This window comes from Amphiprion ocellaris, chromosome 14 (assembly GCF_022539595.1).
Source record: "Amphiprion ocellaris isolate individual 3 ecotype Okinawa chromosome 14, ASM2253959v1, whole genome shotgun sequence".
Classification (NCBI taxonomy): domain Eukaryota; kingdom Metazoa; phylum Chordata; class Actinopteri; family Pomacentridae; genus Amphiprion; species Amphiprion ocellaris.
The window spans coordinates 161,494-187,500 of NC_072779.1; the positions used below are offsets into that span (position 1 = coordinate 161,494).

Sequence of the window (26,007 nt, forward strand, 5' to 3'; positions counted from 1 at the left end):
AAGGACTGAATGGTCCAGTACCCCATTATTATTACAGTCATTACTCCTCTCCAAACCCACAGAACAGGTGGACTGGCTGGTTGAACTCCAATGAAACCCCTCAGCAGCTCTGCAGAGACAAAGAGCTGGTCCATCTTCTGCCTCAGGAGACCACTGGCCCAGCCCAGGTGGACGGATGAAGGAATGACCCGAATATTTGGTTCGGTCTGTGAGGTCAGAGGCCGTGAGCTAACGGAGAAAGGAGTCGAATTTCAGGCTCGGCTCCAAAAGTCCAAAGGAGGGACGGGGGGTTGGTGAATATTCGGATATTTGGGTCCAGCCCTAATTAGAACACAGGAGTGATGGTTGCTGGAAATGTTCCTCTGTACCCCTATGGAGATATTCCATTAAAAATCAGCTGTTTCCAGCTACAATAGTCATTTACCACATTAACAATGTCTACACTGGATTTATCATTCATTTAATGTCATCTGCATTGGAAAAAACTGGTTTTCTTTTAAAAATAAGGACATTTCTAATTGAGCGTTTGAATGGTAGTGTATTTTTTTTTCAAATAATGGTGAGTATCAGTAAATTAAAACAATTTTTTCCTGATTTATATAAAATAAGGCAACTTTAGGTTGTAACAGAACAAGTTAGTGTTTGTAAAAATCCAGATTTTTTATGTGGATTTTATTTACAGTTCTGTAATTAGTATCTGTGCTTTACAGTGAGTTGTTCACAGTCGTTCATATATTTCACCCTGTAGGACAGCTGTGAATATCTGATTGTTGTTATTGACCACCAACAGCTAATCAATAAACTCTGTTCTGTACCTGGAGGCAGGAGGTTCCTCATAGAACCGGACCGTAGGCAGAAAGAGGTTCCTCATAGAACCGGACCGTAGGCAGAAAGAGGTTCCTCATAGAACCGGACCGTAGGCAGAAAGAGGTTCCTCATAGAACCGGACCGTAGGCAGAGGAGGTTCCTCATAGAACCGGACCGTAGGCAGAGGAGGTTCCTCATAGAACCGGACCGTAGGCAGAAAGAGGTTCCTCATAGAACCGGACCGTAGGCAGAAAGAGGTTCCTCATAGAACCGGACCGTAGGCAGAGGAGGTTCCTCATAGAACCGGACCGTAGGCAGAAGGAGGTTCCTCATAGAACCGGACCGTAGGCAGAGGAGGTTCCTCATAGAACCGGACCGTAGGCAGAGGAGGTTCCTCATAGAACCGGACCGTAGGCAGAAAGAGGTTCCTCATAGAACCGGACCGTAGGCAGAGGAGGTTCCTCATAGAACCGGACCGTAGGCAGAAAGAGGTTCCTCATAGAACCGGACCGTAGGCAGAGGAGGTTCCTCATAGAACCGGACCGTAGGCAGAGGAGGTTCCTCATAGAACCGGACCGTAGGCAGAGGAGGTTCCTCATAGAACCGGACCGTAGGCAGAAAGAGGTTCCTCATAGAACCGGACCGTAGGCAGAAGAGGTTCCTCATAGAACCGGACCGTAGGCAGAGGAGGTTCCTCATAGAACCGGACCGTAGGCAGAAGGAGGTTCCTCATAGAACCGGACCGTAGGCAGAAGGAGGTTCCTCATAGAACCGGACCGTAGGCAGAGGAGGTTCCTCATAGAACCGGACCGTAGGCAGAGGAGGTTCCTCATAGAACCGGACCGTAGGCAGAGGAGGTTCCTCATAGAACCGGACCGTAGGCAGAAGGAGGTTCCTCATAGAACCGGACCGTAGGCAGAGGAGGTTCCTCATAGAACCGGACCGTAGGCAGAGGAGGTTCCTCATAGAACCGGACCGTAGGCAGAGGAGGTTCCTCATAGAACCGGACCGTAGGCAGAAGGAGGTTCCTCATAGAACCGGACCGTAGGCAGAGGAGGTTCCTCATAGAACCGGACCGTAGGCAGAAGGAGGTTCCTCATAGAACCGGACCGTAGGCAGAAAGAGGTTCCTCATAGAACCGGACCGTAGGCAGAGGAGGTTCCTCATAGAACCGGACCGTAGGCAGAAAGAGGTTCCTCATAGAACCGGACCGTAGGCAGAGGAGGTTCCTCATAGAACCGGACCGTAGGCAGAAAGAGGTTCCTCATAGAACCGGACCGTAGGCAGAGGAGGTTCCTCATAGAACCGGACCGTAGGCAGAAAGAGGTTCCTCATAGAACCGGACCGTAGGCAGAGGAGGTTCCTCATAGAACCGGACCGTAGGCAGAGGAGGTTCCTCATAGAACCGGACCGTAGGCAGAGGAGGTTCCTCATTCTGAGGTCACCCTGGATTTAATGTCCACTGGAACCATGGAGACAGTGTGTGTTTCTATGTGTGTTTCTCAATGCTTCTATGTGTGTGTGTGTTTCTCTATGTGTGTGTTTTTTTGTGTGTGTGTTTGTGTGTTTCTATGTGTGTGTGTTTCTCCGTGTGTGGGTGTTTCTGTGTGTGTGTGTTTCTCCATATGTGTGTGTGTTTCTGTGTGTGTGTGTTTCTCCGTGTGTGTGTTTCTATGTGTGTGTGTTTCTCCGTGTGTGTGTGTTTCTGTGTGTTTCTGTGTGTGTGTGTTTCTGTGTGTGTGTTTCTATGTGTGTGTGTTTCTCTATGTGTGTGTGTGTGTGTGTTTCTATGTGTGTGTGTTTCTCCATGTGTGTGTGTGTTTCTCTATGTGTGTGTGTGTTTCTATGTGTGTGTGTTTCTCCATGTGTGTGTGTGTGTGTGTTTCTCCGTATGTGTGTGTTTCTGTGTGTGTTTCTGTGTGTGTGTGTTTCTATGTGTGTGTTTCTCTATGTGTGTGTGTGTGTTTCTCTGTGTATGTGTGTGTGTTTCTCTATGTGTGTGTGTGTGTTTCTCTATGTGTGTGTGTGTTTCTATGTGTGTGTTTCTCCGTGTGTGTGTGTGTTTCTCCATGTGTGTGTGTGTTTCTCTGTGTGTGTGTGTGTGTGTGTGTGTGTGTGTGTGTGTTTCTCTATGTGTGTGTGTGTTGCAGCAGCAGTCCATACTTTACTTCAGCAGATTTTGAGCCAGATCATCTCTTCCTTCTCTCTCTCTCTCTCTCTCTCTCTGGCCATCAGCTGTGATTACTTTGGTCAAACGGCGCTGCGTCGCAGAGAACCAATCTTCCTAATGTAGCCTTCAGACGCTCGGAGGTTATTGATGAGGCAAATGGGGAGGGGGGCAACTGGGGGCAACACTCTGCTGGGAAATGGATGTAGAGAGAGAGAGGGAGATAAAGAGGGAGAGAGGGAATGAGACAGAAGGACAAAGAGAGGGACAGCAGATAGGAAGGGATGGAGTGAAGGAGGAGGAGAGGGATGGAGAAGACGTGGACGTTCTCATGGACAGATGTGGTTTGGAAAATGGAGCAGGACGTCCAGCCAGAGAGCTGATAAAGCAGAGAGGATGGAGCTGACATCACGCTGTCCTTCTTTCAATCTCTGCTGAGCAAAAATATGACATGAAAGCAGAAAGACGGAGGAAGAAGCAGGTGGAATAATCTGATCCCAGATGAAGCAGCAACAGGAGACGCTCCAAAGACACGATGTTGGAAATGGTGGGGAGAGGTGCACAGATGAAGACTCCTGTTCTCTGCATGGACGTTTGATCTGCTGATGTTCCAGCGGGAGGAACCGGAGCATCGGACTTTCTGCAGGTTTTGTTGCTGCAGTCGTTTTGTCGTGAACCAGCGGGATGTCAGCATCTGCAGCAGCTCTGGAGAGAAGGTTCTGGTGGAGAACGGTGGAAATGCTACTTACAGGAAAATGTTGCTTCAGTGACTGATGGACTGAATCTATCTGCATCCAGTGGAGAAAATTACCCTCAGAAAAACCCGAGAAGAAGAGTCTTGGTGCAAAGTTGGCTGCAACATCCTGGGATTTTTCTCCTTCTGTGACTTCATATTCAACAAGAACTTCTTTTAAAGGCAGTTTCTCCAACAGTCTCTCCTCTTCCTCCCATCCCTAACATCAAGAACAGGACAATTCAATTCATTCATCATTTATCCACCAGGCCTTGAAGATATTTATCCAAATTAGATCTCAGCAAGTCTCTTTAATATACATATCAGAGACCAGCCTCTTGTAAAGGCTAGAAAACCAACTCAAGGTGACTTTTCAAGATTTTCTATCAACTATTCTGCCCATTTAGGCCCAATTGAAGGTACAATACCAGAAAATCTCCACAAGGCCTCCTATATCCATCCTTTGGCTCCTCCTTTGGTTTTTATATTCCTCAGACTTCAGAGTTTAAAGTTAAATCTCCACCTGGAACATTTTGATGACGTCTAGACTTCTTTTTTAGAAGCAGCATTTTTGTACTTGCACCACGTTTCACACTGGAAAGTGGATAAACCGAGAGACGCTCTTTAAGGTTTAATGTCCAGCAATTCTCCCAAATCCACCACAAGTTCTCCTTTAACTTTAGCTTAAGTTCCCCCAAGGACGTCTCTGCACATCCATCTCTGTATGCAAAAAGGTGAAATTTCAGAGAACCCGTCAAGAGCGTATCTTTTTAAAGGTTTTTTCCACCAGGGTTGACTCCCTGTGGCCGACCAGGATGCTAAAAGTGCTGCTAGTTGAAGCTATGTGGTGACAGGGAAGAAAGACAGGAAGGAAAAGACGAGAAAAACCCAAACCTCTGCTCTCTCCAATGCTTGAGTTCTTTCACCAGTCTGCAGACAGCGCTCAGGAAGCAGCCGACAGGAGGAGTTCTGCAGCAGCATGGGCCTCAGCTGCTTCAAGTCCTGGAAACATGAGAGTAGCGGCCACAAAGGTGAGACACGCATGACGCTGATTACACGCTAACCCTCCACAAGTCCTCGAAACATAAAAGTAGCAGTCACAAAGGTGAGACACGTGTGACGCACAACTATCAGCTGATTACACATTAACCCTCCACAAGTCCTGCTGTGGTGCGTTTGTGTTGCATTTATGTTGTGTTTGTGTTGCGGTTGTGTTGCATTTGTGTGCATTTGTGGTACATTTCTGTGTGTTTCTGTGCATTTGTGTTGCGTTTGTGTGTGTTTTTGTGCGTTGTGTTGTGGTTGTGTTGCGTTTGTGTGCGTTGTGTTGCATTTCTGTTGCGTTTATGTGTGTTTGTGTGCGTTTGTGTTGCGTTTGTGTGGTTCATGTGTGAGAACACGCTTCGGACACACGTCGGTGTGTGTCTGGCGTGACTTTGAGGAAGACGCACAGCGGAGCATGATGGGAAATGGAGAGAATCAGGAGAACCTTTAGGAACTCTGGTGATCTTCAAGGAACCTTTGAATCTTATTTCAGCATAGACAGGAACAAAACATTCTTTATTTTAACCCAATAAAATATCGTATTTTTTACAAAATATTCAGAATCTAACGGTTTAAATTTAAATTTAAATATGGAGCTCTTTGGAACAAGACAGAAAATATTTATGCAAGTTTTAGAGATGAACTATGTATATTTGGGCAATATGTCGGACTTTCTGCTAATTTTTAAAATATTTTCTATTATTTTACAGATTTTCGATGTTTAAATAAATGAAAGTATTCATTTACACATCAGCTGTAATGAAAAACCGCAAATAATTCTTTCTAGCTTGAATTATTTCACTGTAAAACTACTTTAGCTGCATTTAAATCAGCATAAATATTGTTGTTTTAGAGAAACGTCCTGCTATTTGAAAACCAAATTAAATTTGCATCCAAAAATCTATATTTTTACAAATAATAATTTGTTCTTTTACTATGTGTAACCATGAAATTGCACATTTTTACTGTATTGAAATCTATAAAATAGAACTATATCACAAATATATGCTTATGTTCACCATTTCTACAGTATTTAACATTTTCTAACATATTTCTTTCCACTTGATTTTCACTATTTTTTTACAGTGTAATACCAAGGTCTGTATTTGTTTAAATGTAAAATCAAGTCTCTCCGTTTAGTTTAAATTATTATTTTAATATTCACAATATTTACTAATATTTCTCTACATCTGATGGTAATAAAACCAAACTGTAATATTACAAATTCTAATAACAATGGCTGATAAAAGGTTCTTATTTATGTATATTTGATCAGGTCAGTTTCCTAAAGCATCATTTATACAGGACTAATATTGAAGGAGGAGGAGGCAGAAAGGTGCATACTAAAAGTAGAGAAAAATGACATTAACTGACGAGGTAACGAGTTGGAGCAGGACATGCAAACACCTGTAGGTTTCATGTCCTTAATTACGTTTAACCTTAACTTGATTAAATTCTATAAAAATCAGTCCCCCTACTGTCATCAGAAATTAGCTGCAGAGACTAAAACCGTTTTCCTACCAAACTGTAAATGTGTTTACTTCTGCTGTTAAGTGCAGCATTTTAACATGAGGCTCTATGGAGACTGAATCACTGACGGAGGCTCTAGTGGACATTCAGGGAACTGCGGGTTCTGAATGTCGATTTCATTTTACAGCTCTGGAGGTTAACTTGGACCTGAACAAACCCCTAAAATCCACCATGATTGCGTGTTTGTAGGTAACAGAGACGTGTTGGCCAGCCCAGGCTCCTACTTCTTCCTGTCTAACAGTGCCGGTCAGGGAGACGAGTGGCTGAAGAGCCTCAACAAGGGAGTCTGGATCCCCTTCACAGGTACATGGACACCATGACCCTCTAAAATACACTTCGATTCTCAGCTGGGAAAAACTGCTGCTGTTGTATGTGGTACGAATATCATTAGTGGATTCAATTTGTGCTTTGAAATGAAAATATTCAACCCTTTGGAAGTTTGGCTGTAGCATCATGATGTGAAGCATGGTGGTGGCAGCATCATGATCCTTATGGAATCACCTATTTAATAATTTAAATTATTAATTTAATAACCTATATTAATTATTATTATTATTATTATTATTATTATTATTATTATTATTATTATTATTATTATTATTATAGATAATTCACTGAAAGTACTTCATCCACCTTGTTTCTGGTCCAGATGGGCCCTGGATTTAGGAGGACTCTCATTGAATCTTTATCTCCGGTAGGGGTCTTTGGCCAGCGTCTGGAGGAGACGGTGCTGTATGAGCGGCGCTATGGGGTGCGTTTGGTTCCTCTAGTGGTGGAGCAGTGTGTGAACTTCATCCGGGAACGTGGCCTCCATGAGGTGGGCTTGTTCCGTCAGCCGGGGCAGGCCAGTCTGGTCAAACAGCTGCAGGAGGCGTTCGATTCAGGGGAGAGGCCATCCTTCGACAGGTACGGTCCCTCTGCTAACCCTTCGACAGGTACGGTCCCTCTGCTAACCCTTCGACAGGTACGGTCCCTCTGCTAACCCTTCGACAGGTACGGTCCCTCTGCTAACCCTTCGACAGGTACAGTCCCTCTAACCCTAACTCTGTGTTATTTTTCCTCATCATGTCTGATTAAGTTAGCTGTTTGTGTGTTTTACCTGCAGTAGCACAGACGTCCACACGGTGGCGTCGCTGCTGAAGCTCTACCTCAGACAGCTGCCGGAGCCCTTGGTTCCTTACAGCCGCTACCAGGACTTCCTGCTCTGCGGCCAGAAGCTGTCAAGCTACCGAATGCTGGTAATTGCAGCTCCTCATGTCAGATCGTCCATTAAACTCCTTAAAGCCTTGTCTATGCTGACCTCTAGTGGTTGAACTTCTCACATGGCTCTGGTCAGGTGGGGTCTGTTTCATTCCAGACTTTAGAGCTCTGATATAGTGGAGGTGAATGAGAGTTTGGTGGGTCATTAATATAAAAACCTTCAGTCCTACAGCAGTTAGACTCGCACTGTGTTTATCATGTAGAGGAGATACTGTGAGAAGGAGGTTCACTACACTTAAAAACTAATTATTTGGTCAACATTTGGAGTGATGCCACCAACTCAGAAAAATTCAGGATTTTCAAAAAGTGAATAAAATTGAAACTGAAAAATGTATTTTAATATCAATAGTTTATGATAATTATCTTTAAACAAATCAGAGATGGTCGGTCCTTCAACTTCTAACTAGCAAGTATAAAAATGTATTTTAAATCTTCATTTGCTTTGAATAAAATCCCAGAAAGATGTTTGCTGAGTCTGAGTGTTTACTGATTAGTTTTTATTAGTGGTGGGACGCAATTTAAAAAATGAATCTAATTAATTACATGCTTTGTAATTAATTAATTGCAATAATTATAGTTTTGTCAAATAGCAATATTTGACACAATAAGTGAAGTTTTTCAATTCAAATAAAATTGTGGTTGACAGTTGAATCAATGAATAGACATATACATGTTTATAATTTAAAATTTATTTTTAAAAAGGAAAATGGGACATATAGAAAAAAGTGATTTTGATGACTTAAAGCCTGAATTTAGTTATTTTTTCCACTGTATGGCACATAAAATCAGCATAAGTAGTTCAAGGAACTTCAGAAAGTTGAAAATCCAGATTCATTCTGTTTTCATCTTTTCTGGGTCTGATAAATGGTGGAATTTTGATGGTTCTTTTTATAGGAATATCAAGTTTTATTTATGTAATTTTTTATAAACAAAAAGTTTATAATTAAGTTATTAAAAGAGATATTTTTGTTGTTTAGGTTATTCCTCCTCCAAGGAGGCAGAGCCTCGATGGAGTAAAAACTTAAACCACAAAAATGTTTCATTTCTATTTATCTGCATTTTTCATCTGTCTGCTACATTCACAGATTACTGCAAATCTAAGTGCAATTATAGCGATTTTATTCAACATTTTAAGACTTTTTGTAAACTCAGCACTGTCTTGAAAAGTGGTCTATTATGGGATGGCTACACCATTAGCCGTTAGCATGACTCGTAGCTAACGTTAGCTCTGGTGCTAACAGCAACATGTTTTACATTGAGGTGATACCGTCAGCTTGAAGTGACGCAGTGATCAGAAAACTCTTTGTTGTACAATTTACACACAACCAGGCTTTTATCCAAGCTACCATCGGGAGGATGTTTAAAAGGAAAATTTCTGTCCAACAAGCTCAATCTCATCTTCCTTCACTGTTCACCAGTGCCTGACTTCACTCAGTGCTTCCTGTGCTTCTTCTTCATGGCTACAAACAGACTTTAGGTTCATTACCGCCACCTACTGGGCTGGAGTGTTCATCAGAGTTACCGGTGTGGTAGAAATGAGGGAACTGAGGAGGGTGCAATTAATTGGGTTATTATTTTTAAGGCGTTATTTTCGCTGTAATAAATCGATCGAAATTAACGCGTTAAAGTCTCAGCCCTAGTTTTTATCTTTCCTTCTTCTCTTTGTTCCTCTGTCAGGGTTTGGGAGATCTGAGGAAACTACTTCACGAGTTACCGGTTGCAAACTTCAATGTACTGAACTTCATCTGCCAGTAAGTTCCTCCTTCCTGATCCTTCATCTGGAGTTTAAACCCGTGGAGACGTCACAGATCTGCTCTTCTGTGTTTGCAGCTTTCTGAATGAGGTCCAGAGTTACTCCGACTCTAACAGGATGAGTGTCCAGAACCTGGCCACTGTGTTCGGACCAAACATCCTCCGAGCCAAAGCCGAGGACCCGCAAAGCATCATGGGAGGTAGAGTCTTAAATCTGCACCTAAACCTGATGGCTCAGCTCTGAAACAAGACTTTAACGGCGCTTCAACTGATTAATTAGCTCAGAATTTTAAGAGTTGAGTTAAATTAACTGAACTTGAGAAAACAAGTTCAATAAACTCCAGATATTAAATGTGAATTTACAGCCTCAGTTTTTATTCACTAAAGTCAGTCCACAGCTGTCAAGACATAGAATTAGTTTGAAATATTCTGTAAAGAAAGCACAGAAATATCATTTAACACGCATTAAACACATAAGAAGCTTTCCCCATGTCGGTTTGTCAAAGTACGAAAAAATAATAAAGTCTCTGGGAGGTTTTCATTTAGAGTGTAATTAAAATTTGAATTCTAAAGGACAAGTGAACTGAACATTTGCTAAAATTCAAATACCATAAATGTTTGCCGATTTAAATATCATAAAAAAAGGTCAATATTGCAAAAGAACAAATTACTCTTTGCAAAAATATTGATTCTTGATGTGATCTAGTAAATAGTTTTGTCCAGTTTTTTTGTTTGTTTTGTGTTTTGTTTTTTATGAATTAATATTTTCTCCACATGAGTTTTCTATTTTAATTTAACAAAGCAGGAAAAAACACTGACAACACTTATTTACTTGTTAAAATTGTTAATATGCATATTTGTTTCATTTAAAATAACAATAACAAATATCTGTAAAATAATGTCATTTTTCTCATTTAAATAAAAAAAAATCCCAAAAAAATGCATGTTTTTGTTTTGTTGTTTATTTTTTGTCAACATGTAAATGGAGACTTTTTTGTATAATAATTTTAATAAGATAAATTTAACAAAACAACAAAAATCTGTAAAATAATAGCTTAAACATTATTCTTTATTTTTTAAGTGCACAAGAAAAATATTATTTTTTAAAACAAAAAGGAAATATCTGGAACATAATTAAATATTTGTGTAATTTTGCAGTCAAATGTTGTAACAGAACAAATTACCAGATTATAAAAATTCTGATTTCTGATGAGCGGGTTATTCACAGTTTTGACAGTTTTTTGTTCAGTTAGCATGAAAATGAAAACTATTTTAACCCTAACCCCATCTTATTAGTTATTAGCTGTAATTTAAGAAAACTGGAAAAATCTGTAAAATTACAGTAAATTGTTGAAAGAAAAATTACAGCTTAAAAGTGTTATAAAGCATTAATTTTAAAAATCCATTCAGCCTTGATTTAATGTTTGAAAGAACTTAATGTCTCTGGTGACCTGATTTCATTGTTATTATCTGTAATTTATCAAAACTGTGAAAATCTGCAAAATAACAATAATATATATAAATAAACCCAAAATTATAAGAAAATGAGCAAAAAAACTACAAAAATATAGAAAATAATTTAAAAAAATAAAACCCATGTATTTCTGCAACAGTTGGTTTTACAGGATTAAAATACTTTTTCTACATTTATATTAACACTTTTTTCTGTGATTTATTTCTATGTAATTTAACAACAGTTTTATGTTCAATTATGATCTAAATAAACATAAATGTAGCATCTGTGATCCAACAAAGGCAACGTTTAGGAACAAGGCGGTTCTCTGGAGAACGTCCTTACCTTTCTGTCTGCGTCCTGCAGGTGCAGCTCTGGTCCAGGTTCTGATGTTAGAACTGATCAGAGAACACAAGTCTCTGTTCTCTAAAATCCCTCCGTCCGTCTTTGCCCGTCCTCCCGGAGGTCCTCACGCCTCACCGGCCGCCCTGAAGCAGCCTCACCTCCACCCGCTGCCCTGCCTCCGCCAGCTATCCCTGCCCCTCATCGCAGAACGCTCTGGAGAACGGGGACAGGCTGCCGCGGACTCAGAGAACACCAGGTAGAACCATAGACCATATATACAGTCTATGGGTAGAACACACCTGACCTGAAACAGAAACGCAGCAGGTCTAACCTCAGAGCAATAGAAAAACCTCTGGAGTTCTACGAGTTGGGCTGAAGTGTGAAGCACCGTTCTGAGAACGTTCTGCAAAGTTCTACCAATGTTTACAGCAGGAAGTTTTCTTTCAATTCCCAGAATGTTCCTATAACAGGGTGGAGAACTGAAGAAAACCTGTCTTGTGATGACATTGTTAGACCTTAAAACTCAATGCTCCACTGAGAACGTTCTTCTTTTGTTATCATGGAACACAAAGGGACGTTTTGAGAACCTTTCATAAATTCTAAGAAGTGTTCGTCAACAACGTCCACAAAACATCCTCAAAATATTGCAGGCAGAATATTACATGTTTGTTAATATACCATGGTGCAGGAATGTCTGAAAAAAAATGTTCTGCCACATGTAATAAAATGTTCTATTTTTAATATATAACATAACAGGAACCTTATAAAACGTTCTGTATAAGAACATTCTGTCATCTGAGGCCTCGATAACATCTGGAGAACATTCCTGGAATGTTGTTTGTCCTGGAACGCCATGAGAATGTTTTACAGATTCTATAATGTGTTCCTCAACAATGTCCCCAAAACATCCTCAGAACATCACAGGCAGAACATTCCACGTTGTAATATACTGTACTACAAGAACGTCCTTTAAAAAATGATCTGTCATCTGAAGTCCTAATGATATCTAGAAAACATTTTTCAAATGTTGTATAGAAAACATCTTTCTTCTCATTGAAAAAACGTTTTATAGACGAACGTTATATAAAATCAATCCAACTGGACTTTAAGAAGGTTCCTTGAAGACGTTTCACTTCTCATCCAAGAGGCTTCTTCAGTTCTGGTGGTGGTTGATGTTGCCTCAGCTTATAACCCCTGTGAGGTGTGGTCAGTGTTATTCACATTCTGACGACCATTGCCAAGGCCCAGCTGGCTCCTCAACGATGGTCGTTGGGAGCCAGGGAGTGACAAAGGGGGTCGGAAGATGGTCGGAGATGTTCTGTGTTCTCCAAGAAGGCCGTATGGTCATTCTGTGGGAAACATCGGATATACAGATGTTCAATGGTTTGGGGTTTGCTGTCTTCTCAAATGTTCTCCTACTAAATTTCCAGCTGTGAGAAAGGCTCTCTGTGGTTCTCCTTAGAACGCTACCGGTGTTAGGTAGAACTTCCTTCAGGTTTGCTAGTAACGAAGTGAGCGTCTTCATATCTTCACAGCTTTTACGTTATAACTCCTAGTCTACTAGAACCATGGAACACAATACCACTAGATCTTCATCACATGTAACCTTAAAGTTCTCTGTTCTTCTGTTCTCTGCAGCGCCTCTGCTGCTGCCAGGTCAGACTTCGTCCAGAAGCGACTCCTCGGCCATCGCTACACCTCCTCCCACCCGGAGAACTGCTTCTACCCGTCGCCCTGCTCCAGTCAACCCGTCCAGAGCCGCTCTGACAGAACCAGCGTAGACTACTACCAGCACTACGCCGGCCGAGAAACGTCCCCCGTAGCAGCCTCCACCTCCAGCCTCCAGCTCCAGGACCCGCTGCCCGACGGCTCCAAGCCCAGAGCGGTGCTGATGGGCTGGGCTCAGGCCTGGCCTGGCCCGGAGAAGGAAGGAGCTGCTTTCTGGAGGCCTGGAGGTGCCGAGGAGGAGGAGGGTGCAGTTCCAGAAATAGCCAGCAGGGACAGCAGCCCCTCTGCCTACGATAACCTGGACCGAGCGTCTCCATGGCAGGACGACGCTGATGGACATCTGGAAGCTACATCTCTAGGAGAACATGTGGGTGAAGAGGAGGTGGAGGAGGCGAGGCAGAGGAGGGACTCTTCTTCTTCATGGTCTTCCTGTGAGGTTCTACCTCTGGATGACATGGGGGCAGTTAGTCCTGGTCTGGTACCACAACAGTCCAAGTGTTTACCCACAAGTAGGGCAGCAGAAGAAAACAGCAACAAAGATGATGAAGATGATGATGATGACGTCCACCATCCTAATTCCCCGGCCTCTGGTTCTGTGCTCAGTGACAGTCCTCTCAGTACAGGAAGTTCTGAGGTGTTCCTCCCTTCTGGTCCTCCAGACCTCGAGGGCCCCGAGGACCACAAGCAGCCCAGCGACGCTCACTCCCTCCTGGCCGAGCTGAGGCAGCAGATGGCCAAGCAGATGGCCGAATACCAGGCCAGGATCCAGAAGTGAGACACCATCAGATATGCTGAGCCAAGCTAAGCTAAGCTAGGCTATGCTAAGCTAGGCTATGCTAAGCTAGGCTATGCTAGGCTAGGCTTAGCTGAGCTTGGCTAGACTATGCTATGCTAGGCTAGGCTTAGCTGAGCTAAGCTAAGCTAAGACATAGCAGCCTCCATCAGAAATGTAGAACGTCACTGAGTGCTCCATCAGCACGACAAATCTAACAGCAACTTAACAGCAACACAGCTGTTGCAGGTTCTAACAGGTTCTAACTGGTTCTAACAGTTAATTTAAACACAAGAGACTTGTGCTTCAAACAAGACAGATGCCACTCCATGAAGGACCCCTGACCCATCACTGTACCCACCAGAGAGCAGTGATTCCTACCACATCTCTGGGGGTCATCAGGTGGAAACCTCCCTTCCACGGTGTTTCTATTTAGTCCCACAACACCTCCAGGAGGCGAGGATGAACACTGGTATCCCAGATTCACCCCCTGTAGTGCCAGTTCACACTGCTCCTACACAATCCAAACAGCACTGCCACATTCAGCTGACCCATGCCTGTTTAGGAGATGCTCCAGGTAGGGACCAGATGCTACCAGTTAGCTGGTAAAAGATGCTGAATGCTGAGTGCAGACTGCTAAAAAGTAGCAAAGAAGCTCTACTTATAGACTCTCCAAACCCCTCTTAATGCTAATGCTAGCTGCTAGACTACAACCATGTCCAAAGCAAATTTATCACTGACAAAGAAACTGTACAAGCTAGCTCACCAACCTTGATAGTGCTATGTGCTAATGCTAACCGCTAATTGCTAAAATACTTCACTCCTTCAGCCAAGCTCACCACAGACAGAGACGATACAGGCAGACTTCATCTAGGATGGAAGAACCAACTGCTAACTGCTCATTGCTAATGCTACGTAACAAGAAAACAACAAACAAAAGAAAAAACAATAAAACCAAAGACACAGCCGCTACCTGGCACCACAGACTCACCTGAGATGGTCCCAGAGACTCTAATAGGCCATGCCCCCACCTGAGCTACACTTCCTCTTCCTGGATCTCTGCCCATTGGAGGAGGGAAAAGAGGGCGTGGACAGCAGAGTGAAGGAGAGGGCTATTTCCCCCCCAGCTATTATTATCGCTCCTAATCCATCTCCACTGACTAGATCTAGCAGCTTCATCTGCCATGTCCCTCACCGTCTCCCTCAGACTCTGACCCTGAACCAGCTCATCAGTGAAACAGCTGCAACAAAGCCTCTACATTCCAGCTCTACTGGACCAACTCTGGTTCTCCATCCCCTCTGCTCAGCTTCTGTCTTTCAGTCTGCATATCCAGCCTTCTTCCTCCACTGATTGTTAACTCAATGAAATACAGTCTTTTCATTCACAGACCACAAAACAATGTCTGACCTTAGATTAGTTCACACTATTTCTTGGGGAACAATAAGCTGTCCTCCTAAATCTACCTGCATTTCCCATCATCAGCTCCTACCAGGTGGCCACGCTCTCGCCTATTTCCTGACTGGAACTTTGATAAGGATAAGGGCCTTACCCTTATCCTTCTCCTCTCCAACTAATTTCTCCACTAACCTCTCCTTACTAGAACCTCCAGAATTCTCCTGCTTTCTCCTCTCTCAGCTTCTCAGCGCCTGATTATGCCGCCATGTATACCGGCCTTGTGATCAGCTAATTCTACAATCAGACAAAATATGCTGTAAGCTTGCAGTACCTGAGCACAGCAGGAACGATTGGTCTCCATCTACCCAGAGTCTCTGGTTCTGAGGGGTTGGAAACACATCGTATGTTGCCCCTACTAGAACTTTATTACGGCTTTCTTCCATCCTCCACAGGTCCCTCCAGCTGAGCTTCCTCTTCTCAACACCTTCCCAGCTCAACCACTGCTCCTGTTTGTCCTGACCAGCTGCCTTTGCCCCCCTTAGCAGTTCCTCTTGTCTCTGCATCTGTTCCACTCCCAGCTTTCTTTTCTCCTTTAGACCTGCTTTGTTCCACGCTGGTTTTCCTGGGCCAAGCCCCAAGCCTCCCCAGCCAAACTGAACATTACCTACTATTTCTGCTGCCTCTGCCTCCTGCACTGCTGCTCTCGGGGTCCATTACCTCCCTCTGGTACGATTCAGTACCACATTGCTAACTAGACTGTCCTCACTCCCAGACAATAAGAGCTCTGTCCTAAACTTGGAGCATTTAAACTCCTCTGGTAGACTGGATACTAGCAGCTGAAGGATCTTTTTCCCAGACAAAACTACATTTTGTATCATATTGGATCAGACCAATATCCACCAGAGTGCTGAGCGGCTCATCCTGTTGGGTTGGATTTCTAAATAAGAGTCTCTGAGGGTCCCAGAGGTTTTAGGATCTACAGCAGCTCTTCTTTAAAAGACTCTAGTAAGGCCACAGGAAGGAAGTTCATTTAACCGGGCCTTTTAAAGTAAAAGCTTCAAGTTAGCTAAAAGAAAAAAAGTGTCAACAGACGCATTGTGGAACACTACACTATCAAAATAAAAGTTCTGAAATGTGATAAAAGACTTACAAGGGAAATATGCAGGCTTTTCAAAATAAACACACTATCTCATGGCTTCCTCATGTGCTAGACTGTCAAAATAAAATAATAATAATAGTGATGGATAAGATTTATATAGCGCTTTTCAAGGCACTCAAAGCGCTTCACAATGAATCCATTATTCATTCACACACATTCTCACTCGGCGGTGGTAAACTACATTTGTAGCCACAGCTGCCCTGGGGCAGACTGACGGAAGCGTGGCTGACAATCTGCGCCTACGGCCCCTCCGACCACCACCAACATTCACACGCATTCATACTCCAGTGTGAGTAGCAGCACTGGAGGCCAGGTGGGTAAAGTGTCTTGCCCAAGGACACAACAGCACATGACTAGGACAGAGAGGGAATCGAAACGCCGACCTTTCGATCATTGGACGACCCGCTCTACCACCTGAGCTACAGCCGCCCTAAAACCTCCCTGATGCTTCTTTCTGTCCCTGTGTCACACAGGTTTTCATGGACAAACCATCTGTATGAATGGGTTCACTTTCAAAATAAGAGTCTATACCCAGTAACAGAGCTCAGTGAGCAGCTCCTGGATTTCAAAGTAAAATAAAATAAAGCTGGTGTGCTCGAGCGACCATTCATGAATCAAAATGTAAACTTTTGATCCAGAGAGTTTTAGACTGACAGCGTTCTCATGTTCTCCACGCAGGCTGGAACGTTGCAACAACGTTCTCCAGCGGCAAGTCGCCGTCCTCCGAGTCCGTCTGGAGCAGCAGAAACGCAGCCGGAGCGTCGCCGAGATAAAGATCCGCAACATGGAGCGAGCAAAAGCTGACGCCGACCGCCGGAACTCCACGCTGCAGAGGGAGATGGAGATGTTCTTCCAGATGTACGGAGACTTCAGGAGAGCAGGAGGCAAAGAGAGAACGGGGAGTATCTGAGGACGGAGATCAACTGCTGGTTCCAGAAGATGGTTCCAGAAGATGGTGAGAACTTACCTCACACTTTAGCTGGATCGGTTCACTGGAACATCTCATGGAAATTCCACTTGTCTTCCTGCTTTCAGCCTCCAAAGTGAAGCCATAAACTTTTCTCAAACTTCTGAATCCATCTGTGAAGCTCAGACAGGATTTTATACCAGAGACTGCTTTAATAGAACTTCTCCAGCCTTCAACTGATGAAATGTTTGGATTGAAATATCAGAGAGAAGCTTGTGTTCTTTAATATGATGCTTTTGCTGTTTCTTTTTCTTCGTTTTGGAATATTTCCTGCATTCCTGCTTCTCCACTAATATTTTCTTTAACTTCTTTTTTGGTTTTCGCAGATTTTCCTCCACAAACCTCCAACAACAAGAGCATCCTGTTCTTTCCTACGGTAAAATCAAACATTTTAGAGTTCTAATGTCCACATGTGGTGCTTCTACATATTCATCGACCTTCCAGAAAACTCTGATGGTTCATTTTCTGCCAGCTACAGCCTCATTCACAGCAGTAATATACTGTAAACCAGGAAAAACATGTTTGAATCATCGCAATGTCCAAGTTTCCATTCTTTAACACCTCAGGAGTGCAGTCAACAAGGATTTCTGACCTCCTTGATATCTTTCCTCCTAGATTTACCTGAAAACAACACACACACAACATATTACATCTTCAAACTTAAAAAAATTCATTGTTTTTGATAAAATAAATGTTCATTTTGAGTTTGATGTCAGCAAAATGTTTAAAAAACTTGGAATTGGTTCAACAAAAGACAGGAAAAGTTGTGTCACGCTAAGAACAAACACCTGGAGGAACACTTCACAACCAATCAGGATTTTTCTGCCGACCAATTTTTGTTCAACTGATTGCCTGAATGTAAAAAAGTGTTTTATTTAGATAATTATAATAATTGTCTGGGAGCCATTTTGAAACGTCTACCAACATTCTAGTTTTTGTGGTCCAACTTTTCTCACCAATCAGTTCTGAAAGTTCAAAGAAAATAATCTTATTTTCCTTTTTTGTGACTAATCATCTTAAAAAGTTTTTTTTTTCAGTAAATATCACTATTTGACTTCTGCAGTATCCATTTTTTGTTAAAGTGAGCTCAAAGATGGAACTTTTCATGACAGCTTAATTATTTTTTTCATATTTAGATTATTTGATTTGTCTAATATTATAAATTCGGAAACAATGACCTGATGTTGAGAAATTCATTTCAATTCAATTTTATTTATATAGCGCCAATTACAGTCAAATTGTCTCGAGACGCTTTACAGAACCCATATGCCTGAACCCCCAGAGCAAGCCAAAAGGCGACAGTGGCAAGGAAAACACCCTTTTAACAGGGAAAAATGACAGTGAAGATTTAAAGGTATTATCTTGAATAGTTCCTGAGATTTTAACGTTCAACACATTTAAACTTCAATGTGTGAAAAAATGTGCTGAAAGTTTCTCAATGGGAAATTAAAAAAACAAGAATCTTGGAAAATATTTGATGATTTTAGATAAAATAAACCAAAAACGGTTTTATTTTCCTCTGAGATTCAGCTGTAGGTTCAGAGTTTTACACACTTTAATATATTCAGCTACAGTCAGACCTGCTCATTTTTATTGATAATCCTTAATATTTATGCATTTCCACACTAGTTCTCCTTCCTTTCTGTGTTGTTTTACTGGATTTTAAAACTTATCCAGTGTTTTTTTTAAAACTTGCACCAGGTCTGTTGAAACATTTGGTACGTTTTGAAATCAAAAATACATCGATTATGAGTTTAACAAAAGTCATAAACTACCAAGAAAAGGACTGTTGTGTTTGCTTCTAAAACACATGAAAGTCTTTGCGTGGATGGTGTCTGGATGAAAAAGTGACTAAATAAACTAAATTTAACAGAAAAAGACTGCTCCCTGTGGTTAAGGAATACCTGAGTGCCTAAACATTAATGAACTATTAATGGTCTATTGGACATTGTATAAAGAAGCTCAATTTCTAGTTTTTATTCCTCAAAGCTTTGTGGAAAAAGTGCTGAATTAGACACATAACCAGCAAAAATAAAAGCAACCTGCATCTTTTCTGAGTTCTATTAAAATATAAGCAACAATAAATGTCAAACTTCTGAGTAGCTGAATCCTAAATCCATCAAGAATGGGAAAACTTTTCATTTTCCTGAGTTGTTGGTGAAATATAAGGTGAACAGACTCCTGGAGCAACTTCTTAAAAACATGTTGCTGGAATCAAACTCAAAATGAGGATTATTTAAAAAAAAAAAAAAAAAAAAAAAAAAAAAAACAACTAACAAGAAAGATCTTAGTCTGAACATCTTTGCATTATTTTCAGTTCAATACGAGGTTTAAATGGTTTGTTGAACAGCTTCTTTTGGAGACCGGACTATTTCTCTCTGTAATAACGCTGTAATGGACTGATTGCTCTCCTCAGTGACTTCTTGTTTCAGGAACTAGACCGACCCGCTGTGCAGGAATTCACTGAGAATGAAACTTTTTTTGGTTTTTACCGCTTCAGTGAGCAAAGCTACGTCAGACATGAGGATGCATGAAGACATTTATTTCAACAGAATGTTTAAAATTTCACCTCCTTAAAGCTGAAACTGAAGCAGACTGAATTCTTTCCTGCCTGTGAATCAATGTGAAAAAGACGAAACCTGCTCGTCTCTCTAGAGGCTGAAATAAAACCAGCAGTTAAACATGAACTGTTCTGTTCTGTCAGGATTTAATAAACACTTTTTTAAACCAAAAAAAAGAAACATGGACTGGTGTTTTTTCTGATGAGAACATTTATTCTCAGAATCATCAACTAGAAAAACAACACAATTTAGTTCAGTCACGTACATACAGAGGACAGTGTGTTGTGACGGGGACACATTTAAAGCGAACACACTTTTCAACACTTTGTGATCACAAACTTCAAACAAACAGATTTATGTTAACAGAAAGCGTCTACAGAGTGAGTTCTTCTTGTTCTGGATGAAACGACGACGGACCGACACCGAAACAAACGTCTTTAGCTGCTGTTTTTGATGCATCGGATCCATTACCAGGGAACAGACTGATCCCACTTCATTAAAAAAAAAAAAAAAAAAACGGAAAGAAAGAGTGCAAAATAACCGTCAGCTTCATTTAACAGCATTTTCTACGAAGCTTCGCATGAATCTTCTGGCATATATTCTCTTCTACAAGCTGGAACTGAAAACTCGCTGAACTTTCTGGAATAAAGCCGGCATCAGTCGCTTCCTCTCAGGCCACGTGTGGCGACTTGTTCACTTCTTTCTGATGAACACGGCGGCTGTTTTAAAAACCAGAAACAGCAATCCTTCAAACTTCTTTTCCATATCATCAGTTATTAGTACTATTATCAGTTTCAGTCCAGAGTTTCACTTTCAGTTTTTTTTCTTCTTCTGATCCTCGAAAGGAATAAAATTAGTTGCTGCTATTTTAAAAACAAATCAGTGAGCAGGAGTCTGAGGACTTTCCTGAGACGAAATCTTTCTTTACAATATATCTGGAATAGTTTTGTTCCGTTGTTGGTGCCAAACTACACTCAAGGAAGTGGTTCTTCTGCACATCCTGCTTGGAGAATGACAAAATAAAAGACCTTTAGACACAAGCAAGGTGTGAAGACTGGAGGAGGTTTAGTCTACATCTAGGAAACGTTGGGTTGGATAAATGAGGATAAAGTGCATTTAAACAGAAACGTTTTAAACTGGAACCATCTTCACCTCCAGCTGGACAAAGTTCTCATTTCTTCCTGGGATGATTCTTGTCTGAGCCCCAGTTAAAGTGATGACGGATGAGAGGAATGTCAGCAGTCTTTTCTTCTAAACTTCAATCTTTTTTTCTTTTTTTGAATATTTTGATTTGTTTCAGTGGCAGAGATGGTGGAGAGTCCAGTGGTTATCTGGCAAGCTGCAGCTAAAGGTCCCATGAAACGATTGGGAAGTTTTCAAATAACAGAAAAACTGGAGAACAAAAGGGAAATTCATCTCAAGTCCAGATGCATTTGAATGGAAGAATCTGAAATCCAATGTCTTCCTTTGCTGTTTGCACAAAGAATAACTCCAGTTTATTACAACTGTTTGTGCGATTGAGGCCTTGAAAGTAATTAGACTTCTGGAAACAACAGCTGAGTAAAAATCACGACATTTAAAGGCAAAACTAAGACAGAACAACTGGAACTGCTGCAAAACAGACAAAGTTGTCTGTGAACCGTGTCGGATGTTTTCAATGGACTGTCCACATAAACCTGGGGGTTGAAACCTTTATAACTACTTGAAATAATACAGGAAACAGTGGAAATGAAGCAGAGTTTTTGTGCAGGAGGCAGGTGAGCATTTGTGTAACAGAGAGGTGTTTGTTTCATGGGACCTTCAGAGCGTCACTCGGCCAGGAGACTTTTGGAGACTTGAAGATTTTCTGAGACTTTTGGAGAATCCTAGAAGCCGGAGGGCGTCAGGATGTTCATGTCTCGGTGTTTGAGCTTGTGAGGTCGTGCTCCCTGCCGTCGGCCGTCCACCGTCGGGATCTCCATCTTGGGCGGCGACACCTTCCGGGCGGAGGGGTTGTCGGCCAGCCGGGTGGCCTGAGTCTTCATCACCTCCATTGGAGACGGCTTCTGGGCGTCGCGGTACGCCTGCAGAGCAAAGCCTGCTGGGAGAACAGAACAGGAAGTAGTCAGTGGTGGGGGTTTAAACAGGCCTAAAGTTTAATGTGGTGGTTTTTAAATCATCAAGCTGGTTTAAATCTACTGCTTTAGTCACAGAGGAGGGAAGTCTCTGGTTTTCTTCTTCACTGATTCTCCTGCCTGATAAGTGAAATAAACCATTTCAATGATACCGTGTTGAAAGAAATAAAACAAAATGAGGAGAGAAAAAGCTACAGACTCAATATTAACAGAGTTTTGGGGCAAAAGATGAAATAAATATCAACTGTGATCATGATTTTGTTGTCCTGCGATTAAATGAACATGATTGACTGCAGTATGGATGTTTAAAATGCTCACAGAAAACAACCCAAATAGTTGGGTTCTGTAAAGCGTCTTGAGACAATTTCACTTGTAGTTGGTGCTATATAAATTGAATTGAATTAAAATCACTCAGCAGCCACTTCATTATGCTCAATGCTCGTTAAATATATAACCAGCTAATCATACGGGAGATAAGTGCATTCAGACCTGTAGACACGATGAAGACGACCTGCTGGAGTTCATCAGAACAGAGAAGAAATGGAGATCAGAGAAGCTCCAGGACAAGATACACGACAAAATCAATGTTGTTTTCCAATTAAAACGTTTTACAAACATCAGCTCCTAAACCTCTCCATCAAATCAAACTAGTGATCGATCTTCCAGTGGAAAATTCGTTCATCAGTTGTTTCTTTCCTGCACAGATCGGCTTCACGCTCTTCCATTTATTATTGCAAATATTCTGAAATGCTTCAGGACCTGGAACATTTTTTATTCTTGACAGTTTAACATAAAGTGTGCAAAATGTGACATGAGGTTTTTTTAACATCATACTTAAAAAAAAATGTCTGGTGTCATGTGAGGATTGTAAATTGCGTAACCTTCGATGACAAACTTGTGTGTAACTAAGCCGAGTTACACAACCAGAAAATTTAAGTAGTATCATCATACCAGTGCCCAGAAAATCCACCATCACCTGCCTCAACAACTATCGCCCTGTGGCACTTCCACCCATCATGATGAAGTGCTTTGAGAGGCTGGTAAAGGACCACATCATCTCCACACTGCCCCCTGGACTTGACCCACATCAGTTTGCTTACCGGTCGAACCGCTCCACAGAGGATGCCATCTCTTCTGCTCTCCATCTGACCCTGGCACATCTGGAGGACAAGAACAGCGACATGCGAATGCTGCTGGCTGACTTCAGTTCATCATTTAACACGATCATCCCCCAGCAGCTGGTCAGCAAACTGAGTCCACTGGGTAGCAGCACCTCCATGTGCAACTGGCTGCTAGACTTCCTCACCAACAGACCACAGTCAATGAGAGTAGGAAACACCATCTCCAGCTCCATCTGTCTCCATCAGATCCCCACAGGGATGTGTTCTGAGCCCACTACTGTTCACGCTGCTGACACATGACTGCTGCTCTGCATCCTCCTCAAACCACATCATTAAGTATGCGGATGACACAACAGTAGTGGGTCTCATTCAGGACAATAACGATCTGTCCTACAGAGAGGAGGTGAAGCAGCAGGTGGACTGGTGCAGCGTGAACAATCTGCTCCTGAATGTCGAGAAGACCAAGGAGTTGATCATCGACTTCAGGAGGAAGCAGCCCAGCCATTCACCTCTCATCATTGACAATAAAGCTGTGGAGGTGGTCAGCAGCACCAGATTTCTGGGGGTGGACATCACGGACAGTCTGGACTGGTCATTAAACGCATCATCTCTGGTCAAACGGGCTCAACAACATCTGCACTTCCTGCAACAGATGAAGAGAGCACAGCTGTCCCTCCCATCCTGACCACCTTCTACAGAGGCACCATAGAGAGCTGCTGACCAGCTGCATCTCCATCTGGTTTGGCAGCTCCAGGGCCTCAGACAGGAAGTCGCTGCAGAGGGTGGTGAGGACAGCAGAGAACATCATCAGAACCTCTCTTCCATCCATCCAGGATGTTGCTCACAAGCGCTGTCTCAGCAGAGCAACATCATCAAAGACTCCACTCACCCCCACCATGGACTGTTCTCCTGCTCCTCTCTGGGAGGAGGTTCTGCAGCATCAGAACGAAAACAGCCAGGTTCTGGAACTGTTTCATCCCCCAAGCCATCACACTCTTGAACTCAAAATAACCCTTCTGGGCACCCGTAGTTCACTGTGAAATACAACTGCTGCTACTTTTTACACTGCACATGCTATATTGATGCCACATCTTCACTGTAAAAGAAATATGTGCGGATGCGTATGTTTACAGGTGTGTGTGTGTGTGTGTGTGTGTATATACATACATACATACATACATACATACATACATACATACATACATACATACATACATACATACATACATACATACATACATATATACACATAGATAGATAGATAGAGCTGTTTAAATGTATATTGGAATTGTTTTTTAGAAAAATTTTTGTTTTTGTGTTTATCAGTCCGATGGCGAACTTGTTGCACCGGAATTTCAGTCATAATGTGCACCAACTAGTGTATGTTCTGGTTGACGATAAAGTGGCTATTCTGTTCTAGTAAATGAAGCAGGTCACTGAAGGAAAACAGATGGATGAGCGCTCACACAGACGTTACAGAAAACGTTATCAAAGGTAACATTAATCTGGTTAAACTCAAATGTTCTTTAATTTCCCTTCTGTTTATTCTCAGAGGCATTTTATTGATGCCCTGATTCAGTTTTAACTCTTAACATTTTATTGATCTCTGACTGAAAACTTATTGACATGCTGATTTTGGAAAGAGCTGTGAGAATAAAGTTACTTGTACTTATTCTTTTTGCTTTTTTAAAGTGATAAATCTCCCTGAAGTCTGTTAATTATGTCAATATCCAGCTGCTGCTAAAACAAACAGTGTTTTTAGGCTTCTGGGTCAGTTTGTTTCCTCTCAGACTTCTATGTTGTTCCACCTCAGATGGTTTCCAGAGTTTATCTATTATATAATTACAGTATATAGATCCCTATGGAGGCCAGTTTCTGTCACCAGTGAGTTCCCATCACCATAACGGTGTTAAAATAGAAATAAAAAAAAATGCAACCTTGTCTTTCTACACATAAAATGATGTTAGAGGCTTTAATAGTTGAAGAAATGTCAACCAAAGATTTTTTTTCCAATGAAGATAGCATTAAATGAATGATAAATCCAGTGTAGACATTGTTAATGTGGGAAATGACTATTGTAGCTGGAAACGGCTGATTTTTAATGGAATATCTCCATAGAGGTACAGAGGAACATTTCCAGCAACCATCACTACTGTGTTCTAATGCTACATTGTGTTAGCTAATGGTGTTGAAAGGCTCATTGATGATTAGAAAACCCTTGTGCAGTTATGTTAGCACATGGATAAAAGTGGGAGTTTTACTGGAAAACATGAAATTATCTGGGAGACCCCAAACTATTGACGCTAGTATATGGGATTAATAAATTAAATAAGTATCTACCTATCTATCTATCTATCTATCTATCTATCTATCTATAGTCTATCTATCTATCTATAGTTTATCTATAGTCTATCTATCTATCTATCTATCTATAGTTTATCTATCTATAGTCTATCTATAGTCTATCTATCTATCTATCTATCTATCTATCTATCTATCTATCTATCTATCTATCTATAGTTTATAGTCTATCTATCATCTATAGTTTATCTATCTATAGTCTATCTATCTATAGTCTACCTATAGTCTATCTATCTATAGTCTACCTATAGTCTATCTATCTATCTATCTATCTATCTATAGTCTATCTATCTATCGTCTATCTATAGTCTATCTATAGTTTATCTATCTATAGTCTATCAATAGTCTATCTATAGTCTATCTATCTATCTACCATTTATCTATCTATAGTCTATCTAGCTATAGTCTATCTATAGTCTATCTATCTATCTATAGTCTATCTATGTATCGTCTATCTATAGTCTATCTATCTATAGTCTATCTATCTATCTATCTATCTATCTATCTATAGTCTATCTATATATAGTCTATCTATCTATAGTCTATCTATCTATCTATCTATCTATCTATCTATCTATCTATCTATCTATCTATCCATCTATAGTCTACCTATAGTCTATCTATCTATAGTCTACCTATAGTCTATCTATCTATCTATCTATCTATCTATCTATCTATCTATCTATCTATCTATCTATCTATCTATCTACCTACCTATAGTCTCTCTATCTATCTAT

The 26,007-nt window shown here is 41.4% G+C and overlaps 2 protein-coding genes across 5 annotated transcripts in view; one reads left to right on the forward strand and one right to left on the reverse strand.

The window, feature by feature from the left end:
• The first annotated feature begins 3,183 nt into the window (after window positions 1–3,183).
• On the forward strand, window positions 3,184–19,385 carry LOC111569370 (rho GTPase-activating protein 24-like). Its single transcript, XM_035948718.2, has 10 exons — window positions 3,184–4,738; window positions 6,471–6,584; window positions 6,980–7,187; window positions 7,387–7,519; window positions 9,219–9,292; window positions 9,372–9,493; window positions 11,113–11,347; window positions 12,730–13,590; window positions 16,825–17,101; window positions 17,440–19,385. Exons 1-9 carry the CDS (start codon window positions 4,687–4,689, stop codon window positions 17,054–17,056), a joined length of 2,031 nt encoding a protein of 676 aa, XP_035804611.1. The 5' UTR covers window positions 3,184–4,686; the 3' UTR covers window positions 17,057–17,101; window positions 17,440–19,385.
• A 476-nt stretch (window positions 19,386–19,861) lies between these two features.
• LOC111569371 (putative monooxygenase p33MONOX) overlaps window positions 19,862–26,007 on the reverse strand; it is a 17,652-nt gene continuing 11,506 nt past the window's right edge. Inside the window, exons 9-10 of one of the 4 annotated variants that reach the window (XM_023271431.3) lie at window positions 22,889–22,948; window positions 19,862–21,751 (exon numbers count right to left, since the gene is read on the reverse strand). In XM_023271431.3, coding sequence (XP_023127199.1) covers window positions 21,540–21,751; window positions 22,889–22,948 — 272 coding nt within the window. In that variant the 3' untranslated portion in view covers window positions 19,862–21,539. Of the gene's footprint in view, window positions 21,755–22,888; window positions 22,949–26,007 lie in introns of all 4 variants that reach the window. The other 3 variants (XM_023271430.3, XM_023271434.3, XM_023271433.3) reach the window with 3 other exon arrangements.

What these genes read in the sequence shown, in the direction of transcription:
- LOC111569370 (XM_035948718.2), top strand. Translation starts at nt 4,687, where the DNA reads ATGGGCCTCAGCTGCTTCAAGTCCTGGAAACATGAGAGTAGCGGCCAC. An exon ending in TGAGAGTAGCGGCCACAAAG is followed by an intron (nt 4,739 to 6,470) that starts GTGAGACACGCA and finishes GCGTGTTTGTAG; the next exon opens with GTAACAGAGACGTGTTGGCC. An exon ending in AGTCTGGATCCCCTTCACAG is followed by an intron (nt 6,585 to 6,979) that starts GTACATGGACAC and finishes TATCTCCGGTAG; the next exon opens with GGGTCTTTGGCCAGCGTCTG.